This window comes from Humulus lupulus, chromosome 9, assembly GCF_963169125.1.
Source record: "Humulus lupulus chromosome 9, drHumLupu1.1, whole genome shotgun sequence".
In the NCBI taxonomy this organism is placed as follows: Eukaryota; Viridiplantae; Streptophyta; class Magnoliopsida; order Rosales; family Cannabaceae; genus Humulus; species Humulus lupulus.
This window is the reverse complement of record NC_084801.1, coordinates 23,297,098-23,319,180: the sequence shown is the minus strand read 5'-3', so window position 1 is coordinate 23,319,180 and position 22,083 is coordinate 23,297,098. Positions and strand designations below refer to the sequence as shown.

At 37.9% G+C, this 22,083-nt stretch overlaps 1 protein-coding gene across 1 annotated transcript; it reads right to left on the bottom strand.

Annotated features, from left to right (window-relative positions):
• Window positions 1-17,044: 17,044 nt before the first annotated feature.
• LOC133799518 (uncharacterized) lies at window positions 17,045-21,673 on the bottom strand. Its single transcript, XM_062237531.1, has 9 exons — window positions 21,440-21,673; window positions 20,314-21,283; window positions 18,715-19,958; window positions 18,509-18,597; window positions 18,373-18,434; window positions 18,062-18,222; window positions 17,670-17,860; window positions 17,495-17,570; window positions 17,045-17,104 (listed from the first exon to the last, which is right to left on the bottom strand). Exons 1-9 carry the CDS (start codon window positions 21,671-21,673, stop codon window positions 17,045-17,047), a joined length of 3,087 nt encoding a protein of 1,028 aa, XP_062093515.1.
• Window positions 21,674-22,083: the final 410 nt, after the last annotated feature.

Below are 22,083 nucleotides of genomic sequence, written 5' to 3'. Positions count from 1 at the left end.
GGGACATGCGGTAACCGGCCTAAGAGTGTCGGAATCAATATTTGCGCACAGGGCGCGGCTCGGCCACTGGTAGCTGAGGAAGCTTATTTATCACTGAGCTCGGTTAATCTGGCCGAAGTCAATGAGTATTACACTGGGGGCGGCTCAAGTGAGCCGAAGACAGTGTGTTAAATAGAGGGTGCGACTAAGGGCGCCAACCCTGAATGTTATTTGATTGATATGATAATGTATTGGTTATGAACGTGAATATTGTGCTATGAATATAGTTGGTTGACTGTCTGGATGACAAACCGTTAATTTGCTGAGTGTTATCACTGATTGGATAAATGTCATGAATTGCTGAATTCCTGGTTATGCATTGTGGAGTATTTAATTATTGATGTTGATCTTGCCATGATATTATGCTTTCTTGCTGGGCCTCGGCTCACGGGTGCTACGTGGTGCAGGTAAAGGCAAGGGTAGGCTGAATCAACCATGAGTTGGAGAGCTATGGGGGCGGGGTGTACATTGTCAGCTGCTCGGCCGCCACGGTCGAGGAATTGTACAGGAACGGAAACCTAAAATGTATATTTTGCCATTAGAGTGGCTTAAATTGTTTGTAACTCTTGGAGTTTGCTGCAACTAAGTCGTCTAAACCCTGTTTTGAGTTTTCATGTATTAAACTGTCATTTTAAATGAAAATAGCCTGTTTATGACCAAAATCTTTTATTCCTAACTTGTTGATGACATTGAATTCACATTTCGTTTAAATGACTTGATTAGTAAGTCTCGCACTATTTTAAACACACAGTGTAGCGGTCTTGTTTTAGTTTAAAATTATCTCCTCATTGAGATTAATTTAAACATATCTCCATCTTTAACTAAAATGAATAAAGTTCTCTTTTATTCACCATGGGTGTAAAGATTCAAAATTGCTTCTCCAATTTTGAAATGTCTCCTCATTGATATATTGAATATTTAAGAATTATCGTCACTAAATAATTCTCAAATATATTTCATTTGACCACACTCTAAACTTCATGTTTATTGAGTCAATATGTCATCCCACAATTTTTGAATCCACCTTGATCCATTTTTATTGCAATAGCAAGACACAACCATGAAAAGATGTAACCCCTTAGGTTCATATTTTCTCACTACAACAAAATAGACATTTAATGGTTATATGAGGGAGACATTGTAGACATTTAATGTCTCCCCCTAGGGGAGACGTTGTTGCAGGAGCTATCTAAAGTGGCCCTATGACGTCTCCCCGTGGGAGATTTCATAGGTACCTACAATGAGATGCTCATCTTTTAAATGAGAAAATTTTAAATTATCAAATTATTCTTTTATTCACAAATCACATACAAACAATAATATATGATAAAACCTATTAACATCTCACAAATATTTGCATGATTATGTTTCAATATAATTTCACATAATTGACAACACATATGACTTATATCATACTAACATGGCTCTTTATAAATATGTAAACATAAATTACAAATACACACACATATGATTTCATATTTTTATTGATTCACAAAATCAATATATTTATGCATGTCATAAAAAACTCATAAAATTGTCATTCTAATAATTTCCCATTATCACAAAAATAAGACAAATATATAACATGATAGCATATTACCCAATAATCTACTATATTATTTACACAATATGTTAATTAATCACATATAGCAACAAATCAAGATGTTGAATTATCTTCTAATCTATAATGACCCAACTATTCTAGACCTTGAACCATTAATAACTACTATACTTAATCATAAGAAAACGTACATTTGAAAACATCATAACTTTATTAGATAAAGAAAAAGGTTTGAATACATAAAAATGCATTTAGGATATGAGATCCCATTGTTTTAAAAAATAAAAACATAACATGATCTAAATAAATCAATTACAAAACTAAGCGCGGAAAAATACATAGAAAATATGATTTAAAGACTTAAAGACGAACGCTCAGTCCATCGATTCCATCCGGCCTCAATGCACATCCCCAAGCTGCCAAGAACCTTTCCCGCCGCCATAGCTAATTTCCTGCACATATAAACATAAAGGAATGAGTCTAATGCCCAGCAAGGAAAATCTAACAACATAAATCATATTACATAAAATTCATATCATATGCTAAAAACATATCGTAAACATATGTCATATATACTACAATGGCCATTATACTACTTGGGGCTTGTTAACTAATCAAGTCATATGCCCATTAGATTTGTGGGGCTTGCTAGCTAAGAAAGTCATATTCCCATAAATTTATTGGGGCTTGTTAGCTATACAAGTCATATGCCTAAGTCTACCAACATAAATAATATAACATTTCATAACACATAAATCATAAGACAACATATAACATATAAAATCCTATCCTATTTTCCTTACCAATATACTGGGATATGAGAACAGAATCCGGACTTTGGAACACTCCTAAAAACCATAATAGAAAGGTGAGTATACTAACGAAAAGAGATGAAATGAACGAACTATACCATCAAAAAGATACTTACCAAGAATCTTACGTTCAAGATCTTAGATTGCCTAACCAAAATAGAGAATAGAGTTAGGATTTTGAGTAGAAAAACTATAAGAATAACACAGAAAGGAACTAGAAGAAGGAATACCTCGAATGCTTCTATAACCGAACTACACCTCGAACCGAAATATACTATGATTCTTACTTCCCGAGTGTTTATCACTCTAAAATAACCTAGCAGCTTGCAGACTCTTAACATAGCTTGATGAATGAATAAATGGCTGGGTACTAGGTCCTATTTATAGAGTTCAAGAATCAAAAGATCTTTATTTAGCTTGAATAAAATAATGGCTTTTTAATTGAAAAATCTTTGAATAATCGTTCAGCAGAGGCTGAAGACTTGGTCAAAAAGATTATGGACTTATCAAGAGGTTAAGGAATAAAATGAGCTCGGTTTAAAAAACGTTCAAAAATCATGCACATGAGCCGATATATCGCCCCTAGTAGGTGATATATCGCCTGGGCTAATATACCCGAGGCTCGTCGAGGTGACCGTGCGAAGTTACATGTTTTTCGTATCCCTGTATGCCGATATATCGCCCCTAGTGCTGCGATATATCTAACTATTACTATTGCTACTACTATCTAACTAGCTAAGTAAAGTTCTTGGACTCTACAATTCTCCCTTACTAAAAAGAATTTCGTCCTCAAAATTTACTTACCAAATAACTCCGGATACCGGCCTTGCATGTCCTCCTCTAACTCGCATGTTGCCTCTCGTTTAGAACTATTACTCCATAGGACTTTGACTATAGGAATGCTCCAGGATGCTAACCGGTCGTTCCTCGTAACTCAAGTCTTTCTGGAGTGCTATTGTATCGTACTTGAGGACATGAGATGGGTCTGACACATACTTGCGTAGCATCGAGATGTGGAACACGTTGTGACTATCTGCTAGAGCTATTGGTAGGGCTAGTCTATACGCAACTGCTCCCACTTTGTCCAATATCTTAAAAGGACCTATAAATTGGGGACTAAGTTTTCCTTTCTTCCCAAACCGCTTTACACCTTTCATAGGAGATATCTTCAAGAAGACTTGATCTCCGACCTTGAATTCCACATCACGTCGCTTGGTGTCACGGGCCGCCAACTTCGATACTTGAATTGACGGAACGTGCGACACTTGTTAGCGCTCTTAGCTAGCAAGTCAGCCTAGAATTCACACCTACGACAAGCAAACTCAATGGTTAGCCACGTTAGAAGGCTCACACAAGTAAGGGAAATTATGAAGCGGGAGCAAGCACGAGGCAAGTTAATCAGAGACAACATCCCACACAACAACCAGAGCATACAACATAGTCAAGTGGCATGCAATGGCCCAACGAATGTAACAAACAAGCAACACATAGACCGTAAAGAAAGCATACACAAAGGGACATGGCAAAGCATCGTTTTATTCATATAACGCCTTGATAGGGCAAGGGAGTGCACAACTTAAGCCCCTATCTGCTGGTGGCCATGGTGCTTCCTTAAGTCACCAGGTCACCTCCCCCTAAGGAGCTCTCTAAGGAAATGAAGTCTTCCCAGGAACATATATAATTTTTGTCTGGGAGACATATGCATAATTACAAAAGTGCCATCCCCTACCCATGAGGTTACTTGGTGCAAGACTTGAATAATGATCAAGCACCAAGGCATGCTCATATATACAAAATGGCCCTCTTGAGGTGTGTCATGACACAGCACGTCACACTCTCCCCCACTTAAATCTTCCGTGTCCTCAACGAACCTGCCCCTTGCTGATCTTCAATCTTTTGCGTATGCTTGTGCAAGTCCTCCGCCCTTTCCCAGCAAATTTCTTCATCTCCGAACCCTTTCCACTTCACCAGAAACTCTTTCTTCTTCTTTCTGTCCACGACCACGGTCCTCTCTGCTAGGATTTCTTTAGGTTGTCTGTTGCTTCGTGGCTTGATGCTGACTCCTTCTCTGGTAGAATGGTTGTGCGCTGGATCTTCTGGATCTTCGTGATACGGCTTGAGGTTGCTGACGTGCAAGACCAGGTGTATCTTCATCCATTCTGGTAAGCTGACTTTGTAGGAGGTCAGGCCCACTTTCGAGATGACTAGAACAGGACCCTCGTATTTGCGGACGAGTCTGATGTCCTTATTCCCTCAGAATCTCAGTTGTTCGAGCCTCAACTTGATCATCACTAAGTCACCTTCTTTGAATTCCAGCGATCGTCTCTTTTGATCTGCCCACTTCTTCATTCTCTTTGATGCCTTCTCCAGATAGGCTCGGGAAATCTCGGTGGTTTTCTTCCAGTCTTTCGTGAAATTAAAGGCTCTCCGATTTCTTCCTCGATACTCATCCACTATGTGGGGGTAACAGTGGTTGTTGATCGTTAACAACTTCAAAAGCGCTCTTGTTTGATGAAGAACTCTTATGAGAGTTGAAACAAAATTGAGCTACGTCTAGTAGTTGCAGCCAATTCTTTTGGTTGGCACTGACGAAATGCCGCAAGTACTCTTCTAGCATCCCATTGAATCTTTCAGTCTGTCCGTTTGTTTGAGGATGGTAGCTCGAGGAAATATTTAGTTGTGACCCCAAAAGGTTGAATAACTCGGACCAAAAGGTCCCTGTGAATCTTCCATCACGGTCACTAACTATATTTTGGGGTACTCCCCAATACTTAACTACATACTTGAAGAAAAGTCTCGTTGTCTCTTCTGCCGAGCAATATTTCGACACTGGTATGAAGGTTGCATTCTTTGAAAATCTGCCCACGATCACTAAGATTGCACTCAAGTCTCCTGTCTTCGGTAAACTGGTAATGAAGTCAAGCGACACACTCTTCCATGGTCGGCTTGGGACTAACAAAGGTTCCAACAACCCTGGTGTCTTATGTCTCTCCACTTTTCCTTGCTGGCAGGTGAGATAGGTCTTGGTATACACCATGATATCGTCGTGCATTTATGTCCAGTAGTACCCCTGCTTCAATAGGGCATGAGTCCTCTGCCACCTGCGCTGCCTCATGTTGAGCTCCTTCTGAGTAAATAAGTACTCTAAACTTTTGTGGTCCGTATAAATCTCACACCTTTCTCCGTAAAGATAATGGCACCAGATTTTCAATGCAAAGACCACCACTGCCAACACCATATCATGTGTTGGATAGCGTTGCTCGTACTCCTTCAACTGCTGTGAGGTGTAGGCTATCACCTTGTCATTCTGCATCAGCACGCAACCCAACCCTTGCTTTGATGCATCGCAGTAGACTACGAACTTATCGTTGGGTGTCGGTACACAGAGTACTGGTGCTGAGCAAAGGTTATCCTTAATCAACTGGAAGCTTTCTTCACATCTATCATTCCAGTTGAATCTTTGTTGTTTCCAGGTGAGGTTGGTGAGCGGAGTGGCTATCTTAGAAAAGCCCTCTACGAACCTCCTATAATAACTTGCTAACCCTAGAAAGCTTCTTACTTCAGATGCATTCTTTGGTCTTGGCCACTCCTTCACGGCCTCTACCTTTGATGGGTCTACTGCAACTCCGTCTTTTGATATAATGTGCCCGAGGAACGCCACTTGTGAAAGCCAAAACTCACATTTCTTGAACTTGGTGTAGAGTTGATGCTCCTTCAGTTGTGACAAAATCAACCTCAAATGTTCCTCATGCTCTACTTCATCCTTAGAGTATACTAAGATGTCATCGATGAACACTACGACGAATTTATCTAAGTAGTCCTTGAAGACCTTATTCATCAAGTCCATAAATGCGGCTGGTGCGTTGGTAAGACCAAAAGACATAACAAAGAACTCGTAATGTCCATAACGAGTTCTAAAGGCTGTCTTAGGAATATCTTCTCCCTTTACCTTGAGCTGATGATACCTGGACCGTATATCAGTCTTTGAAAATATAGTCGCGCCCCAGAGTTGATCAAACAAGTCGTCGATCCGGGGTAGCGGGTACTTACTCTTAATCTTTACCTTGTTCAGCTCGCGATAGTCTATACACATCTGCATGCTTCCGTCCTTTTTCTTCACTAATAGCACCGGTGCTCCCCATGGTGACTGGCTCGGCCTAATAAAACCCAAGTCTAGGAGCTCTTGTAGCTGCGTCTTTAACTCCTTGAGTTCCGTAGATGCCATCCGTTATGGTGCCTTGGAAATAGGCTCGGTGCCCGGTACTAATTCTATCGTGAAGTCAATTTCCCAAGTCGGCGGCAACCCTGGCAAGTCATCGGGAAATACCTCTGGGAATTCTCTTACAATACGAACGTCTCCAACCTTAAGTGGTGTCTCCTTTACCACATCTGTGATGCTGGCTAAGAATGCTTGACATCCTTTCCCATAATTCTTTGAGCTTTGAGTGATGATACTAACGGAGTGCATAATCCTGAAACTTGTCCCATGAAGCATAGTTTCTAGCCGTCAGGAGTCTCGAACATCACCTTCTTGCGTTTGCAGTCGATGGTTGCGCCATGCCGTGCTAGCCAGTCCATGCCTAGTATCATGTCAAAGTCCTTGATCTCCAATTCTATCAGGTCTCCTTCTAATTCTATGTCCTCAATCTTGATCGGTACGCCTCGTACTATCTGTGATGATAGAACTACTTTGCCCGAAGGAAACTCGGTTACAAACCTAGTTCTAAATCTTTCACAAGGTTTGTCTCATTTTTCTATCATTCCTAACGAGATATACGAATGAGTGGCTCCCAAATCAAATAATACAGAGCATAAGTTATTGAGGATAGAAACCTGACCTGTGACCACCTTATTGCTAGCATCAGCCTCTCCTTTGGTTAAGGCAAAAACCTTAGCAGGAACCATCTTGTTGTCTTTCTTCCCTTCTAGCTTGCGTTGGGGAAAATCTCTTTTCCGGTGTCCTTCTTGACCACAGTTATAACATTCCTTGGTGTTTGCGCGACATTCACCAGGATGTTTCTTCTTACACTTAGCACATGGCGGGTATTCCACATAACCCGACTTATTTCCCCCATTATTTGTCTGTGCCCTCTTATCGCTGCCAGATTGCTTATTACCAGGATGCCTTCTTTTCTGACCGTTACTGTTGCTGTCGGACTGATTGTTGCTATTATGGTTGTTGTTCTGACTGGTCTGAGGTTGACCCTGCTATCTAGGCTCCGGCTTACTGGCTTCTTCTTTACTTACATTAGCCTGCAGCCTCTCTACTTCTATTGTCGTCTCTAGAACGTCGGCATACATAGTATTCCCCGTATTTGCTAGCTTAACCCCCTGCTCGATCTTTGGTCGAAGTCCTCTAAAGAACTTAGACACCCTTAGATAGTCGGTTGGAACCATTTTCGGTGCGAACTTAGCTAGGCGGTCGAACTGACGAGCATACTCTGCCATTGATAAACTACCTTGCTTCAAGTTGGAGAACTCCTCAACTCTCGAAGCGAGTACAGCTGAAATATAATACTTCTTGTGGAGCAACTCCACAAATCGAGTCCATGTCATGGTGGCAACATCATGCGATTGCTGGACCAAGTCCCACCATATTCTGGCATCCTTTGTGAACAAAGATGAGACGCAAGATATACGGTCTGCGTTACTGAGATTCATGTGCGTCAGAATTGGCTCCACATTCCTTAGCCACTCTTCTGCCTCAAAGGGGTCTATAGTCCCTTCAAAGTTTGGAGTGTGCTGCTTACGGAACCTCTTATAAATAGGCTCCATGTGTTGTACTGGATACGACGCATAATTCGCCACTGGCCATCCCCCATATGGACCAACTTGTTGGGGGTGCTATGGCCATTTGCTGTGGCTGCGGCTGCGGTGGAGGCAGAGGCTGAGTGTGAGGCTGAGCCTATTGTCGATGTTGCTGTAAAATTTCCTCGACTTGTTGTCGCAGTCTGGCGATCTCCGCAGTGTTGTCAGCTGGCGGTGCCGGCGCGTTGCAGCTGGCAATAGAATGCACTCCCCTTCTGCGAACTGGAGGGGCTTCATTGTTTACTGGAGTAGCGTTGGAGGCATTTCCGTTGGTGCGTGCAGATCTTCAGAGCGACATCACATCAGAGTTCTAAAAGTTGATAAAAACATGCTAGAACTTACCTAATAGGCTCTAAGGCAAAAACTTATTCTAAAACAAACATATCTCGGACCTATTGATTATGACATTTTATGAAAATTTTATAAGTCTTCTTATTTATTAGAGTGGGTTTCTATACTTAGAAAAACAAGCCATCTTTATTATTTCTAAGTCTGTTTCTAATCATCCTATATGAATTAATTATCAGGCTCGAAACTCATCTTTGTTCCAAAGTTAACCATATTGAGGGAGGGCTAGGGTTAGTAAAATCGTTCCCAGTACTATGGCCCCCTAACTCTAAATATAGAAACATGGTTCATTGATTTGTATCCACCCTCACCGAACTTAGTCATTATTTATTTTATTTATTATTTATTATGATTGTGAAATAAAAATCAAACTCATACATGATAACAAAATAACATGATATTAATTTGGAAAAGAGTTTTCACTAATTACAACCATAAAACAAACAATGAAACTAACTATTCTAAAAATTGGGATCTTCTATATCCGATCTTTCATCTAGCATATCATCATCTAACTCTTCATAGTCTTCATTATCATGTGCCTCAAAATGCCCTCGAGGAAGGTTCGTAAAAATCCTATGCTTTTGCTCATTTGCAAACTGAAATGCTGATTTTGAAGTGAACCTAATTAAGAGAAAATAATATCGCATTGCTACTGGAAGTTCATCTTCATCATCCATTATTTCCCATATTTCCTCTAAGGCTGCAATTACGGGATAAAAATCTCTAAATAGTCTAATTACTACAACGTATTGCTTCGTTGCTCTCATCATGATCTGCTTAGATTCTTGAAGGTGACCTATTTTTCTGTGGAACAAAAGCAGCCTTCAAGTGATTCTCTCTAGTGCTCCTACAATGTTTCTCGGTTCTCTTATTCTCTTTAAAGTCTTAATGGCTTGGATATCCTCATAGGTTAATGCTCCATTCATTCTTAACTGAAAACATAAATGCTAAAATCATTAGCTATACATATAAACATAATAACTATAACTTAAACACTTACTTGGCGGTCAGATTCAGAGCTTTGAGTGTGTGTATTGAGGAGAACTTCATGCGAATGAACTGTTGCTCTGATACCAACTGTAATGACCCAACTATTCTAGACCTTGGACCATTAATAACTAATATACTTAATCATAAGAATACGTACAAACGGAAACATCATAACTTTATAAGATAAAGAAAAAGGTTTGAATACATAAAAATGCGTTTAGGATATGGGATCCCATTGTTTTAAAAATAAAAACATAACATGATCTAAATAATCAATTACAAAACTAAGCGCGGAAAATTACATAGAAAATATGATTTAAAGACTTAAAGACTTCATCCTCTAATCGAACGCTCAGACCATCGATTCCATCCGGCCTCAATACACATCCCCAAGCTGCCAAGAACCTTTCCCGCCGCCATAGCTAATTTCCTGCACATATAAACATAAAGGAATGAGCCTAATGCCCAGCAAGGAAAATCTAACAACATAAATCATATTACATAAAATTCATATCATATGCTAAAAACATATCGTAAACATACGTCATATATACTACAATGGCCATTATACTACTTGGGGCTTGTTATCTAATCAAGTCATATGCCCATTAGATTTGTGGGGCTTGCTAGCTAAGCAAGTCATATTCCCATAAATTTATTGGGGCTTGTTAGCTATACAAGTCATATGCCCAAGTCTACCAACATACATAATATAACATTTCATAACACATAAATCATAAGATAACATAAAACATATAAAATCCTATCCTATTTTTCTTACCAATATACCGGGATATGAGAATAGAATCCGGACTATGGAACACTCCTAAAAACCATAATAGAAAGGTGAGTATACTAATGAAAAGAGATGAAGTGAACGAACTATACCATCGAAAAGATACTTACCAAGAATTTTACGTTCAAGATCTTAGATTGCCTAACCAAAATAGAGAATAGATTTAGGATTTTGAGTAGAAAAACTATAAGAATAACATAGAAATGAGCTAGAAGAAGGAATACCTCGAATGCTTCTATAACCGAACTACACCTCGAACCGAAATATACTATGACCCTTACTTCCCGAGTGTTTATTAAGCTTATAAGGATAAAGCTTATAACCCCAACCCAAGTGTTTATCACTCTAAAATAACCTAGCAGCTTGCAGACTCTGAACTTAGCTTGATGAATGAATAAATGGCTGGTACTAGGTCCTATTTATAGAGTTCAAGAATGAAAATATCTTTATTTAGCTTGAATAAAATAATGGCTTTTTAATTGAAAAATCTTTGAATAATCATTCAGCAGAGGCTGAAGACTCAGTCAAAAAGATTCTGGACTTATCAAGAGGTTAAGGAATAAAATGAGCTCGGTTTCAAAAACGTTCAAAAATCATGCACATGAGCCAATATATCACCCCTAGTAGGCGATATATCACCTGGGCTAATATACCCGAGGCTCGTCGAGGTGACCATGCGAAGTTACGTGTTTTTCGTATCCCCGTATGGCGATATATCGCCCCCTAGTGCTGCGATATATCGACATACGCTGAACTATTGTACACGTAATTGCACATTTTCAGCCTAATTTGAATTGAGTAAACAACCTTGACTAAGTCCTCTAACGATTTCAAAGCTGCTGGCAGACCCTAGGATATTCAAATATTACTCTTATTAAATTTATTCCTCAAAATACTTAATTATTCATTAAACATACATATGACAAGTGTCATTTCCTTATTGGGTTTATCTAAACCTTATATTATAATAAATATCACCTTCATAATCAGTCATATTAATTAAACCTTAGGTTATAATTAATATTCTTAAACTATAGGTTAAACTTATAAAATCTACAAATGTTACTACGAGTGTCCAACTAAATCCCTGTCTGAACCAAAAATCCACAGTCATAAAAATACTACAACTATTACTATTGCTACTACTATCTAACTAGCTAAGTAATGTTTTTGGACTCTACATAATCTAACCACTATATTTGAAAAAACAAAGGAGATTAGAAAACAATGAACCTCATTTATAAAATTTTCTTCTTCTCATTTCTATCACTATATGAAAACCATTAGATCTTCTAAGAAAACTAAAGAAGAACATTACCTTATCTTACCATCTTTTCAAAGTTGAATCCTCACAAGATCTCTATGGTTTCTCCTTCCATTGAAAAGGAAAAATAAGCTTTTGATTGTTTAATAATATATTATATTGCTCAATGGAAACGGTAAAACCAAAATACAACTCTATGCAAAAAATACAATTAACAAGGTAATATTTAAACAAGTGCTACAACTTTATTGCTCAAAATACAAATAAATAGAAAGATTTAGAAGAGGAAGATCACAAACTCAAAACTATAATAATACAAGTAAATAAGAACAACAAGATCAAAAGAATGAAAAGAAATCAATAAAAAGAACACACTCTAACACAACCAAAGTGTAGAGTAGTGGGGATCACCAACTTGAACAAGGTTCAAAACCTTTGTCCAAAAGCTTATTTCCCCTATTCTCTAAGCACTAAGGGATCTCTCTAGGAAATAGCTCTCTAGAATTATCAAGCCTCTATGGTGTATTTTTCAGCCAAGTGCTTTGTGGATGGAAAATGATGTGTCTTATAAGTGAGCATTAGGCTCCTATTTATAGAGTTTTGAGACACCCTTTGAATTTCAAATTCCAATAACCCCCATGGTTGTTACCAATGATTAATTGGATGTTTATGGAATTAAAATAGAGATTTGGGAGTTACTTGGCTATTGGAAACATACAAAATTAGATAAAACCAAAGTTTGGAAAATGTTGTCAGCTGCCTAGGTCGCGGCCTGAAAAACATGGGCCGCGGCCCACGATGTTTTATGCCTCTAGGGCCGCGACCAGAAAAATATAGGCAGCGGCCCAAGTCGTTTTTTCAGCAACCAATTTTCCAAATTTGCCAAAATGTTCCAAATTCATTCCCACTTGATTTTGTAACTTCCATACACATTATGGGAGTGAAAATCACATCTCTAACAGCCATATTTCACATATGGCTTAAAGAAATTCAAATCAAAATGTGTAATATCAAATCTACACATTATTGGGTAATATCTGGGAGTTACAAGTTTGTAATTGTTTTTGTAACTCCAAAATATTTCACATATGGCTTAAAGAAATTCAAATCAAAATGTGTAATATCAAATCTACACATTATTGGGTAATATGTGGGAGTTACAAGTTTGTAATTGTTTTTGTAACTCCAAAATATGTCACATTTGACACACACATGTCTAAATTTTGTGACTCTCAATAATATGTTACAAGGTATGACAAATCACATTTTGTCACATTATTTAATCTAAAATTATATTATTTAAAATAATATAACATTCCCCAACTTAGATTAAATAATCACCTTTTGTAACACTTATTTAATCAAACATTATATTAAAATATAATAATTAGAATCTTATTAGCCAAAGGATTTAGTTGGGAAATGACTCAATTGGAGGTAATCCAAGTTTTAAGTTTTCAAGTTTTTAAGCTTTGATTGGATTTTATGTTTTGATGAGTTTTTGGATGGATTGAGACTTGGGTTTTGTTGGTTTTGGATCATGGGGATGTTTGGGAACTTTGTTTTTGGGATTTGGAGATGTTTGGATAGTTTTATGGAGGATTTAAAATGAGAAAATGGAGGTTTTATGGCTGGGTTCGAGGTCGAGTTGTGGCTCTATTCTTGGGCATCACAGCTCAAGCTTGAAGAAGCAGGTGAATGGGGCTGCTGGGCTATTTGAGCTGCGGCTCTGTTGGGGAGAGTTGCGGCTCTAATGCAGTCAGAGAAGGGTTTTTGGGCTTGACTTGAGTGGAGCAGCGACTCTAATGTTTGGGGTCGCAGCTCAAAAGGGGAAAAATGGCCAAAGTGGGTTTTTAGTCATGGGAACTTAAACTTAAGGGCTCGGGATCGATCTTACTACCTAGTTTGGTAGGATTCCATGTCTTGGAGGCTAGGACTTGGTCCGGAAGTATTTATTTACCCTTTTTGATGGAATTCTGTATTATGGTTGTGACAAGGTTATCGCTAGGGGCTTGGAAACAGGATCATGCTTGTGGCTCGTTTATTGGTAACGTGTGATTGGACTAAATGTAAGAAAAATGCACCTAGTATGTTATGGATGAGATTCATATGATACATATGGTTATGGCATTGGATGAATGTTTAATATGGAATTGATCAAAGCTCGAGTCTCTGTAATTGTGCATGATTATGATTATGCTTGTGATTATCGATTAAGCATGTTGAATGCCTTATATCTGGATGTTTGAATGTGCGTGGTTATAATTATGCTGGTAATTGTTGATGAGGCATGTTGAGTGCTCTATATATGGACATTTATTGCATAGTAAATGCATAGAAGCTTTTCTTATCTATGTATGGTACTGACTTATTAGTCAGCAACGGCAATGGTGTCAGTATTGATTGTGAAGATATGACTTATTAGTCAAGTTCGGCATTGGGCACTGGGCACTGGTAGTATGGTATTGGCTTATGAGTCAAGAACGGTATTAGCGTGTTTAACGCAAGCCGAAAAGATTAGATCTAATCGACTTAAGCATTATCAACATAAGCATGAAATGCTTGACCGACCCTAAGTTCGATGAAAACAAAAGTGCTTGTCTAGTCTAAAGGCTAGTTATTTAGAGTCAGGGCTATAAGCTCAGGTGACTGAAATGTAACATGGCTAGGAGGGTGTAAAATGCCCTAATCTAATACTTTGTAAAACATTTGCATACTCATGAATTTATAGGAGAGAAAACCACTTATTATAAAATCTCAGTGGGGCCTTGCTGAAACATGCAAGTTGGGCCCAATAGTTTAAAACGAAAAATAGTAGTTTTCATGCAATGTTCTTAAAAATAACCAAAGTTCAAGTCCCACTGATAAGTTCTGAATGTCAAAATAAACATAACATTATTTTTAGAAAAATGGCGTTTAAACTAATCATTTCTAGTCCATAGGATGCCCCCACGCCATACACAACCTAATGATAGAACTCCCCACATCACCACACGTGCCAAAGAGAAAACCTATTTGCTACCTGGAAGAGAAAGTAAGGGGGTGAGCTAAAACCCTAGAAAGGAAGTACAAATAACACACAAGTAAATCACAACAAAACATATTCACATTGATACATCGTCATACATCATAGCATCATTATCGTAATAGCATCTTCATCGTAAACATAAACATAATCATCACAACATTGGCATCATGCACAAGGTCATCATTATCATCATAACATAAATATCTTTGTGAAAATGGCTCGCTAACTTGTCCATGTCACGTCTTGAGGTAAATAGGATCTCTGGTCCTTGAATAACCTCGGCGTGTCCGCCTTTTGAGTTACGTCTTCATATCCTTAGTAACTCGGGTTACGTCTTCACATCCTTAGCAACCCCTTTATTGTTGAGTCGCGTTCATCATGCTAACAACCATTCATAACATACAACATTCAAATGACATGCAATCCATTCATATCATCACAATATAGCATTTCATAATTCATATTGCAAAAGTATCATCAATCATTCTTATTCATACAAGCCGACCTTACCATTCACAGCATAAACAACTAACATTTGTATCTAACTTCTTTACCTCAGGTCCAAGCAAAACACAACTGAAAAACTTCACAACGAGCCTATACCATAACTAAACAACATACTTTAGCATCACATAAGACTCTATTGTGCCCACTCATAAGCCCATGTGTGCATGGGCCATGCACACATGGTGAATTCTACTCATCATTCTCAAAATAGACAATTACACATAAAATCACCAAAAGAATAATGCAACTTATACCTATGTTACATGCATGTTTTTTTAAATAAAAATCACATGGTTAAATATTAGACATGTTTTTTAACGTAAAAGTGCATTTGCATGCGACATGCATACGTTGGAACGTTGTTAAAAAATGTCGTTAAATACGATAATTCCTACGCGCTTATTTCTATCGTTTTAAAAATAATGAATTAGTAACATGCTTTGATCACCATTAAATCTTTAAGTTGATTAAACCTCCAAATCATAATTTCTACTTCATAAAATAATTTATTTAACCAATTTAAAAATATAATAATTCCATTATTTACTTTTAAACTCCATAAAATAATAAGGGCTAAAAATGATGTAAAAATACTTATAATTTAACATATTTCCTTAGAAAATAACACTATAATCCAATTAACAAATTTACAAACTGAATGTGAGAAAAATTACAATTTTTAGGTATGAGAAAAATACATTTTTACTTGTATTATTTTTAAAACTTAATTTTAATTAGAATAAATTCATAAATGATAATCCAATAATTATTTTAAAATGTCTTAATAAACATTCAGCTACTATTTGCTTTACTTTAAAAATCACAAGTAATTTAAATTCAACATTTTTCTTAATTAAAATAAAAAAATCATAACTATTAAAATGAGCACTCATAGTTAGAATAAAATACCACTTTTAATATTCTAATTGTTTAGGGTTTGAATTTATTTCAACATACACATCAAATTCCTTTTATTTAAAAATACAACTTCACATTTTTACTAAAATTCCAGGAACCAAATATATCCTTAAAATAACCATTTTTTATTTTTAAAAACTCATATTTTCTCAAAAATATAAAAAAATCTGTAGGTTATTATTTGTGCAAAAATATCATTTCAAGGCATCTTAAAATTTTCCATTTAATTTCTTAAAACATCATAGCACTTGCAAAGTTTAATTAAGCACTCAAAACATTATTTTCATCATATACAACATCATTTTTACACAAAATCAGCAATTACAATAAATCATGAAATTCCTTCTTTTCATCATACTCCACAAAAATTCATACATATTTAATAACAATGTTCCAAATCAAACCCTAGCATGTTTCTACACCCCTTTTAATGATTTTAATGTTACTATTAGCATACAATAATTCATCAACCACCTTGAAACATACTCACAAGTCATAAACAAATAATCATCTTTGATCTTGTCTTAAATATACTCTTGACATATTACTATCATGCAAGTATTCCAAGAGAAACAAAACCAACATATATCTATTTAAAATCTTACAATAACCTATCATGTTTCTAAGATTTTTAATTGACCTAAAACATAAAAAATAAAATAAAAAAATAGCCATCATGCTTTGAATATCACCCTTAGGCCAAAATCCCCATAGCAAAAAATAATCAAATCCTTTCATGTTATTTTTTTTTTTGGTCAAGAAGAAATAACCTTCATTGAACAAACAAGCAAGTACAATCAAGAGCAATCTGCCCAAAAAACCAAAGAACACCAACCAGCTACAACCTCAATTTACATACAAGAAAGCTTCCTTAATAAAAGCTTGATATGAGGAAGAGCCTTCCTACTATTAACATTGACTAATCTGACTTGAACTAAGGAAATTATATCGGTAGCTATACAGTTTGCTATTAGAGAATAACCATCATAAATGCATCTGTTTCTATTTCTCCAAATTTGGTAAACCACAGCTGCAAGGATCATATTAATAACCATGCTAATACTATCATTCTGCCCAGAATTGAGTCTCAAAGTCCAGTCCGAGAATCTGGTGGCCCAGGCGCGAAAACCAAGCCAAGAAAAAATGCAGGACAAGATTTTCTTGGAAAAGCAGCAATCAAAAAACAAATGGTCATGGCTCTCCCACTGGTCTTCACAAACCGGGCAGAGAGAGCTCTCAAGAGGAATGGTACACTTGGCCAAGTTGTCTCTAGTTAGGAGGAAAGAGTTAACCACCATCAATAATAGAAACCTGTGTTTAGGGAGAGTAGTACGACACCAGACCACATTTTTATAGGCTACAAGATGCTGGTTTAGGGAGCTGCTATACATCTTAGATGGCTTAAAAGTCCCAGAATTACCAGCAGCCAAGACTTCTCCTTCACTGAATCTCTTCCTGAGATGGCAGAGTTTACGCCAATACCAGCTACTGTTTTGCTTCATAACACAGTACCAAAAATTAGCCCCCTTTAGATACACATGTTGAATTCATTTAACCAAAGAGAGTCTTGTTTAGTTGAGACAGCCCAAACATACTTGGCCAGAAGTGCTCTATTCAAGCTAGCTCCATCCCTTAGCCCAAGCCCTCCATATGCCTTAGGCATGCAAATTTGATGCCAAGAAGCTAAATGCAGCTTACTACGAGTTCCAGAGGCCCCCCATAGAAACTGTCTACACAACTTCTCAACCTCCTTTATTATGCTTTGAGGTAAAATGAACACTGACATCTAGTAGTTTCTCAAACCAAACAGAACAGATTGTATGAGCAGTAAACGACCATCATAAGATAGGTGTTTACTAGACCAGGAAAAAAGCTTAGTTCTCATCTTTTGGATTATAATTTCACAGTCCACATGCTTCCATTTGGTAGGCCTCAAAGGCACCCCAAGATAATGAAGAGGAAATGACCCTACTGGAAGTTGAAGCACCTGCAATATCTCAGTCTTAACATCTGCAGTAACCCCTCCAAAATAGATCTGAGACTTCTTGGTATTAATAGACAGCCCAGTTGCTTTACTAAAATTCCTAAGAGAGTCCTTAAGAATATTAACAGCCTCACTTGAGCCTTTGCAAAAAAAAATTACATCATCTGCAAAACACAAGTTTATGAGTTTCAGGCTCTTACACATGGGATGAAACCGAAATGATGGAGATCTGGCATCCAGTTGCAAACATCTGGTCATGTATTCCATAATGAGAACAAAGAGAAGAGGGGACATCGGATCCCCTTGACGCATACCTTTTTCCCCCTTGAAACTACTTTGAACCCGACCATTAATCAATAAAGAATACGAAGTACTCCTGATGCAATTCATAACCCAGCCAATAAACTTCATTGGAAAACAGTAGGCCTTCAAGAGATTTTCCAAAAAAACCAATCTATCGTATCATATGCCTTGCTAAGATCAATTTTGATCGCACAGCGAGGAGAAGTAAGAGCTCTACCATAATTCTTAATTAAGTCCTGAAGAATCATGATATTGTGAGCAATAGATCTACCTCAAACAAACGCTCCTTGGTTAGATTGAATGAGATAGGGAAGCACCACTGCCAACCGAGAACATAACAGTTTAGCCATGACCTTATACAAGGTCGAGCAACACGCAATAGGTCTGTAATCGGAAGCCCTAGCTGGATTAGAGACTTTAGGAATCAGGGATAAAGTTGTTTCATGAAGCTCCTTAGGAAACTGACCAGTAGAAAAGCCATGAATAATTGCTGAGCAAATATCCTGACCAATATCCTTCCACATAGACTTAAAGAAGCCGGAACCATAACCATCAGGACCAGGTGATTTAGTACTTGGGATACTAAACATAGCAGCTCTTATTTCCTTAACAGAGAAAGGTTTAAGGAGATAGAGTTGCTGCTCCACTGAAAGCTTAGTGCCTGAAGCTATACAGTTCAGGTTCACTGTCCCTGCAGCCGTGCTTAAACTGCCTAGATGGTTCTTGAAATGCTCAACAAAATGGTCCACCACCTCCTTAATATCATCTATCAGCATATCATGCTCATTTATATAAGATACTATGGAATTATCAACTTTCCTCTTCTTCAGGAAGGCATGAAAGAAAGATGAATTCACATCTCCTTTCCTAATCCAGTTGATTTTACTTCGCTGGACAAGGAAGCTATGATAAATATGTTCTTGATAGTGAAACTCGGAAGCTCTATCCTTGGCCACCTCTTGCAACTGAAAGTCTTGAGGATTCTCTTGAGCTTTTAGCTGGGCTGTTTGAAAAGCTTCCAGAGCCAACTGGTAACCAGAACCAACATCTCCAAAACAGTCCCTATTAAGCTTCTTAAGCTGGTGCTTCAGCCGAATTAACTTGGTAAAGATTGCCCTTAAACCAGCAGCATTAACAGGGGCTCTCCAGCTCTTCAAAACCAATTGGTTGAAATTAGGGTGATTAGACCAGAAATTAAAAAATCTGAACAACTTAGTCCCCATAATCTTCAAAGGGAAGTTAGAAACTAAACAGGAGCAATGATCTGACACCACCTCCCATTGAAACACAGCCAAACACTGAGGGAACATGTCCAGCCACTCCTCATTAATTAAAGCATGATCAATTTTAGAATAGATCCTTGCTAAGCCTGCTTGGTTATTTGTCCAAGTGAAAAAAGATCCCATGCTCTTAATAGCTTCAGTTTTAGCATTAGTCTTCCATTCAATAGGATCAACCAATTCAGAACTAGTTATAGGACTTCCTCCAGACCTATCTCCTCCTGAAAAAGGAGCATTAAAATCCCTTAGAACCATCCAAGCTTTCACTGAAAGCAAAATGCGAGTTAAGTCTCGCCAAAGGCTCCTCCTATTTTCCACTGAATTGAACCCATACACAAAAGTGACATAGAAAACATCCTGGTGACCAACCCAATTAATCTGGCAATGAACCAGCTGAGGAGAGTCTTCCAAAATACTCAAGTTAGCTATCCCCTTCCGCCAGAGAATTAACAGTCTACCCTCAGTTATAGGACTAGAGTAATAATCCTAGTTAGGGAATTTATGTTCCATAAGTTCCTCAAGTTTATTCCCACGTAACTTAGTTTCCATTAAACCACTAATACCAATCTTATTCTTCCTAAAAACTTCTTGAACTGAACACTGTTTATTCACCCTATTCAGCCCCCTAACATTCCAACTCAAAATAGAGCACTTATCCATTAGAGGAATTGCCATCAGGATGTCCAAACTTACTACCCCTTTCCTGCTCCTGCAAAACACCAAATTGATTTTTCTGTTTTTGAACCGCAGTAGCCACATTAGAGGTACTACCAGCAACGTGACCCTGTCTCTGAGAGATAACACGCCTAGGAATTTGCCAATTCACTTCCTTGTTCAGCTCCATAACCAGCCCAGAATTAGTCTCCACTAATAGAGTCATATCACCCTCGCCTGTCTCTAGATCTTCAGTATGTTTAGACCCCTCCGTTGCCTCACCAGTAATCCCTTCCTTAGCTCCCTCTGAACTATCTTGTTTATCCAGAGGTTTCTCAACATTAGAATGAACTATTTTCTCCACCCAAACTGCCTTATGGTCCTTTCGACACTCTGCCATGGTATGCCCAAAACTAGAGCAGCTCTTACACTTTGTGGGTAACCACTCATACTCTATTCCTTGTTCAACCACCTGACCATGTTCATTGATAAATCGAAAGCTACGGGGAGGATTATCTGTAATTTCCATCTCTACCAACACCCTCGCAAACTGAACACGAGAACGCTCCTTGGTAAATTTATCTACTAAAAGAGGTTTGCCAATCGTGCTAACCAAAGCACTGATACACTTACTCCCCAAATATTGCAAACCAAGGTCATGAAGATGAATCCACAGTGGAATCGAACGAATCACGCAAATCGCACTAAGATCTGCTGTCCATGGCCTCACAATGACGGGTTTCCTATCAAATTGAAGAACGCCACTCTCAAGAACATGGTATCTTGTTGCTTCATCATTGAACTTCACCAAAGTAAGCCCCAAAGTCATCCTAGAGATTTGGGCTATCCCTAGATGACCCCAAACCCTCTTGATGAAGCCTTCAAACACTGCCATTGGAGGATTTGCTCCAAGAACCATACAAACCACAGCAGAGCTCCAATTCGCGGACTGAATCCTCACCTCTTCAACATCTACTTGAGCCAGTTTCTGCCCATTCCTATAGAGAGGTTAAGTGTATTCTAGCTTCGGCTCAGAAAAAGAAAGCGTGTTCGAACGGAATTGTTGCCAGTGAAGCTGTGATTCAGACTGGAAATCCCCTTCCGTGACCCTGTCATTTTCTTCACTCTTATCTGCTCAACTGACATTGCCCTTCTTGGCACCCAATCCATCATCCACCACCTCAGAAGGCTGGGAGTCCTTACCCCGTCGATCCATCGAACCATCCTGCACAAACCCAGACCTAGGCACTTCCTTACCCTGCTTGAGATTGGCAACAACATCTCCCTTGGGTCCGAGCCCAACCTTCTGTTGAACTATCTCAGGCCGATCATCAGTGAGAATATTAGGCTTACGAATCAGCTTCTTCCTCTTCGCCATGGAAGGGAGCACCCCGACCCCTCAGCTTTTTTTATTAACTACAATATTCATGTTATTTTTAGAAGAAAATATTCATCATCATTTTTATAGATCACAATTTAAAACCTTTGCATATTTTCACATACAGTCTTTAAGCCAAAACATACCCATCATCAAATCATAGAAGATCTTAAACAACATATCATCAACACCACATATCAATAATCAACTCCATGCACATACTATGGATATACATATAAGAATTACAACCATAAGAACCAAACCAAAACAACATGAATACCCATTCCAACACCTAGGTCAATTCCCTCATGCATCAACATTAAAAAAAATAACCATCAATCCATGAACCTAAGAAAACATAAAAACATTAGGGTTAAAGATACATTACCTCTCTTGATTGTAAAATCAAG

Bases quoted from the DNA above. Each gene is read 5' to 3' on its own strand.
- LOC133799518 (XM_062237531.1), bottom strand. From the start codon at position 21,673: ATGGCGAAGAGGAAGAAGCTGATTCGTAAGCCTAATATTCTCACTGAT. The intron at 19,959-20,313 runs GCAATTCCTCTA...GGTTCAATTCAG, and splicing joins TAAGTTTGGACATCCTGATG to TGGAAAATAGGAGGAGCCTT. The intron at 18,223-18,372 runs GTATGCGTCAAG...TGTGTTTTGCAG, and splicing joins TAGTTTCAAGGGGGAAAAAG to ATGATGTAATTTTTTTTTGC.